Source organism: Aplysia californica, unplaced genomic scaffold (genome assembly GCF_000002075.1).
Source record: "Aplysia californica isolate F4 #8 unplaced genomic scaffold, AplCal3.0 scaffold00658, whole genome shotgun sequence".
Lineage (NCBI taxonomy): Eukaryota > Metazoa > Mollusca > Gastropoda > Aplysiida > Aplysiidae > Aplysia > Aplysia californica.
Window position 1 is genome coordinate 363,278 of NW_004797928.1, and position 5,741 is coordinate 369,018.

The following is a 5,741-nucleotide window of genomic DNA, read 5'->3' on the forward strand; positions in this document are numbered from 1 at the left end:
CTTATCCGGAATATTTTTTAGCTCATCCGCAGTATTTTCTAGCTCATCCGTAATATTGTTTAGCTTATTATTCACAATATTTTGTAGATCCATCCCCAGTGTTTCCTAGTTCCAGTCCCAGTGTTCCCCAGTATTTTGTAGCTCATCCCCAATGTTCCCCAGATTTTTTCTAGTTCATCCCAAATATTCCACACTATTTTGTAGCTTCATCCCCAGTAATTTCTAGCTCTACCCTGATATTTTCTAGCTCATTCACAGTATTTTTTAAGCTCATCCCTTATACTGTCCAGCTAATCCCCAGTATTTTCTAGCTTATCTCTAATAATTTTATCTAATTCCCTGTATTTTCTAGCTCATCCCCAATATTTTGCAGCTCCATCCCCCGTGTTTTCTAGTTTCAGGCCCCAATGTTCCCCAGTATTTTCTATCTCATCCTGAATATTCCCCACTTTTTAAAATCTTGATCCCCAGTATTTTATAGTTCATCTCCAATATTTTTGATCTCATCCAAAATATGTTCTAGCTCATCTCCAGTATTTTCTAGTTCCATATGTTATAAGCTCAGTATTCTCTAGCTCATTCACAATATTTTCAAGCTCATCCCCAGTACTTTATAATTCTACCCTAATGTTTTCTAGCTCTTCCAAAATATTTTCTTGCTCACCCCTAATATGTTTAGCTCATCTCTACTAATATTTTTAGCTCATTCCCAGTATTTTCTACTTTATCCCTAATATTTCCTAACTCATCCCAAGTATTTTCTAGTTCATCCCCAATAATTTTTAGCGCATCCTTAATATTTCAAAGACTTTTGTATCTCATCCACATAATTTATCACATTCCCAATATTTTTAGATCTTCGATATTGTTTATTTAGTTCATCCCTAAAAACATTTTTTAGCACCCCCCCCCCCCCCCCCCAATATTCTTAAGCCCATGATCCCCAGTATTTTCTAGCTCATCCCCAATATTTCCTAGAATTTTATATTTCATCCCCACATTTTTTTAAATTGTCTCATTCACAATAATCCTAGATCTAGCTCATTTCCAGTATTTTCTAGCTCCTCCCTACTATTTTCTAGCTCCTCCCTAATATCATCTAACACATCTGCCGTATTTTCTGCCTCATCCCCGGTATATTCTAGCTAATCCCTAATCCCTAATATTTTTTTTAGCTCACCCCAAATATTCCCCACTATTTTTTTAGCTAATTCCTAATATTTTCTAACTCATTACTGATACTTTTTTTTTTTTTAGCTCATCCCTATTTATTTCTAGCTAATCCCTAATTACTTCTACTTCTAGCTTACCCCCAGTGTTTTCTAGCTCACCCTCAGTATTTCCCTGTATTTTCTAGCTCATCCCCAAGTCTTTGTTGATCCATCCCCACTATTTTCTACTTCCAGCCCCAGTGTTCCCCAATATTTTCAAGTTCATCCCAAATATTCCCCAGTATTTTCTAGCTCATCCCCAAAATTTTAAAGCTCATTTTCAGTATTTTCTGGCTCTACCTTAATATTTTCTAGCTGTTCCAAAATATTTTCTAGCTTATTGCGATTATTTTCTAGCTCATCCCCAGTATTTCTTAACTCTACCCTAATAAATTTTTTTTAGCTCATCCCCAGTATTTTCTACACGAGAGGCGAACACCGTCCCCTCTAGACCTGTGTGGTGTATGGCCGCGCTTGAATCTTTAAAAAAAAGTTCTAGTAGAGGTTTTACGGCGCTCGCAATTGCATAAGGTCATATGAGCGCCAGACCATTAGAAGTGTTACAAGAGAGTAACAAACATAAAAAAGAAGAAGGGGAGTTAAGGACGATATATGTTGGATAGGAAAGAAGGAGCGAACTACACTAGATCACCCGTCAACCACTCACCTCTACCTTGAATCTTTGCGAAGACCGCCATTTTGCCAAAGACAGACCAACATCTCAGTTTGGTCTGTGGGGCTAGTCCATTTGTGTCTCCCCCTGTCAATATCAGCCGTAAGACGCAGTGTTCTATTATCAGCTACGAGGCTCGAAAGGCAAAAAAGTGACTTTCCACGATTTTTTTTTGTTTTTGGAATCAATTGTAAATTGAATGTCTTCTGCTTTATTTAAGATAAAAATATACGACTATAAATTTCAAGTCTGTCTCAATTCTAAGACCCCCTTTGCTATGGAAACATGTTGTTCAACTTCGGAGGCCATTTTCTCCTTGTCATGTTTCCTCACCTTGCACAATAACAATTCTGTATTTTCGTCAATGATGGTCACGTTTACTTCATTCTTGTTTTAAATTGCAGGGAAGAGGTGATTAATTTTTGAAAATAATGTTAACTCAGTTTTGAAATTTCCTTCATATGACTGATATTGAGAGGCAGGGACACACTTGATGTGGCGTTTTACCTACCGTCAGCCGGGGCTACTTAGGCCACCCGGGGCTAATTAGGCCACCCGGGGTAACTTAAGCCACTTACAATAAGTTACAAAGAACGGTCTGTACTAAGGAACAGATTCAGACGTGCAGACATCATTGTGTTCAGCAGGCCAACCCCCAGGCCAGATTTATTCTAGTAGTACAACCAGTTGTAGTTAGATGTCTAATACAATGACAGGTTAGTTTAGTTTAGTTCTAGTAGAGGTTTTACGGCACTCGCAACTGCATAAGGTCATATGAGCGCCAGAAGATTAAAGGTGTTACAAGAGAGTAACAAACATAAAAAAAGAAGATGAGGAGATAAGGACAATAAATGTTTGATAGGAAAGAAGGAGCAAACCACACCAGAGCACCCACCAATGCCAAGGTTGGCTAATTGATTATACCACTCTTTTGTTCACTTTATCTGTGCCCTCAGTTACAATTTTGACCGTACTTGTTGTACATGTATACACATCAGGGATGCCAAATGATTTTGGAAAAAAAACCCCCTGAAAATGAGCGGAGCATCACGTCTCACCTAACACAAACCTTGTAAAGTTTTTCAATGACACACAAAAACATCTCTCTTACCCCTCCCCTTCCCTTTACAAGGGTATGGAGACTTTTGTCTCACCAGTTCCAGTAATATTATATTGTCTTGAGAAGAAAAACTTTTGTCAGTGGACTTCTTCTTCACGGGGATGCCAAATGATTTTTGGAAGAAAAAAACACCCTAAAAAACCCTGAAAAACCCTGAGATTTGGTATCCCTGATACATGTAGGCCTACATGTTTTTCCTCACTTCACTCAGGTGGGAATGGGTACCCGGCCATAGACAGCGAAAGATCTTGTCAGTATGTTGGTAGTGTTTCAGCGCCTATAAATGGCTGCTTGCACTGTATGCTTCCCAGGAAGTTGCTGCTGTTTCAGAAAGCTCTCAGGTCTGCTGGGGTAATAATAGTATACGAGGGGCATACCAAAAGTTTTTTGTTACCTGACCATGAAGGAATAATTTCAATAAAGGTAGAAAGCCGAAATTTGGGATGAAAGCCAACAATTACCTTCCTAGAATGCTTGTAAATTTTGGGGAATTTCAGATCACTGGTTTTACCACCAGCGCACTATAAGTGAATGGGGGTATGTTGTTCTCTAGATTCAACATAAAAATGGAGAAAATTGAGCGTAGTGCAGAAGTGAAGTATTTGTTCTTGTAATGCAAGCAACTACAGGATATTTTTACGGAGATGCATGCCGTAATATGGAACGGATTGCCCATCCAATGCTGGGATAAAATTTTGGTGTAAAAAAGTGATGATGAGGTCAAAGAAGCGGTAGAGGGTTGGTTTTCTGACATAGAGAGGGTCCTCTACTCTCAAGGTCTTTTCAAGGTCATATACAGATGGCAAACATGTATAACTCTGGGAGGGGAAGACATAAAGAAAGACTAAGCTTACTACCAAATTTCAGCTGTGCCACCACTTAACCCTATCCGTACGTCGTGTTTTACTATCGTATCCATACGACGTGGGGAACTCTGTGCCACCACTTAACCCTATCCGTACGTCGTGTTTTACTATCGTATCCATACGATGTGGGGGAACTCTGTGCCACCACTTTCCAAAGAGGAAATTTTACTCGTTAATCCGATCCGTACGCTTTGCATAGCAGTCTGTGAAAATGATTTTTTTGAGAAAATACTGAAAGTTTCACGGAGATCTTCTTACTAGAAGTACATGTATTCTAAAATGTGAAGAATACAACCCTGGGGGTACAAAATGACCCCAGTGTGTACGGAAAGGGTTAACCCAGCATGACACGAACATCAGAGTTCTCCGTCCAGCCCCCCGCCCCCCCTCCCAAACCCCCGTTGTGGGTGTTGGTGGGTGCTCTGGTAGTGTGGCTTGCTCCTTCGTTCCTATCAAACATCCATCGTCCTTATCTCTCCTTCTTCTTTTTTATGTTTGTTTCTCTCTTGTAACACCTCTAATCTTCGGCACTTTTATGACCTCATTGTGCGGCAAGTGCCTTAAAACTCTTATTAAAACTATTTTTTTAAAACCTTGTCGCAGAAAGTTACATTCAAACACAACAACGTAATAATAAAAGTGAGAACAAATTTTAATAATTCACAAAACAATAAAAGTAAGAACAAATGTTAATACTTCACAGAACAAGACCATCAAGGCTAAATCGTAACCAATAAACAATATATGTAACATATGAGGGGGTGAGATGCAAAACACGCCAAGCGACATTTTGGACAAAAGTCAAGATTTTATGCTTTTATATAATAGATAAATAAATAAAATTAAATGTACATTGTTACCGGCTATGATGAGATGCACAAATTGTTTTTTTGCCAAAAGCCAACATATTCTTCATAAAAGCCACCCAAAAAAATCTTCTTTTTACGCATGAGCATTAATTTAAAAAATAAAAAAGCAACTGATTTTCTCAAAAGTGCTAACTGGGTGGTTGGCGGGTGCTCTGGTGTGGTTTGCTCCTTCTTTCCTATCAAACATCTATCTTCTTTAAAATCTCTTCTTCTTTTTTGTGTATGTTACTCTCTTGTAACACCTCTAATCTTCGGCACTTATAAGACGTAATTGTGCTTTAAGTGCCGTAAAACTCTTACTAAAACAAACTGCAAAACCGGATGTAGCGGGTTTTGCACGATCTCAGCCCCTCATATCCACACAGAACCGTTTTATAGAAACAGAACTAACAACAACAAGTTAAGTTACATTTTTCTACAGCACATTTCCACTAGAAAATAGCTCCCTGCTCTTATGTTTGTAGAGGATTTTACGGCGCTCGCAACTGCGTAAGGTCATATTATGAGCGCCAAGGGGTGGATGTCAACAGGGCTCTTCCCCCCCCCCTCTCTCTCTCTCTCTCTCTCTCTCTCTCTCTCTCTCTCTCTCTCTCTCTCTCTCTCTCTCTCTCTCTCTCTCTCTCTCTCTCTCTTTCTTTGTTGCCCTCACTTTCTCTCTCTCTTTGTTGCCCTCACTTTCTCTTTCTCTGCCTCTTTTTTTGTCTTTCTGTTTGTCTCTCCCTCTCTCTCTCTCTCTTCCCCATCACCTAAAGGTAGAGAAACCGTTGGTCCAGGTGCGTGTAATGAACTGTGCGTTGCTCAAATTGCCCAGATTGATGGTCTGCGAGCCGGCCGGTCCCATCACCGTCACCGACTGGGTGGGGCTAGCGGGCTGAGGGGGCGGAGCTAACACAGTAGCCACGCCCCCTGGCTGAGCGGAGAAGGACTGTAAGGCCTGCCCTAGCTGACTGATGTCGATGGTGGTGGGCTGTAGCTGGGCACTCGGATGTATGTGGACCTGTT

At 40.1% G+C, this 5,741-nt stretch overlaps 1 protein-coding gene across 1 annotated transcript in view; it reads right to left on the reverse strand.

The window, feature by feature from the left end:
• Positions 1-5,442: 5,442 nt before the first annotated feature.
• The window catches only part of LOC101856985 (PR domain zinc finger protein 10), a gene marked incomplete at its 5' end in the record, with an annotated part of 25,285 nt that continues 24,986 nt past the window's right edge, over positions 5,443-5,741 (reverse strand). The window contains 1 exon segment of the mRNA XM_013087918.2: positions 5,443-5,736. Within this exon segment, the coding sequence (XP_012943372.1) occupies positions 5,482-5,736 (255 nt within the window).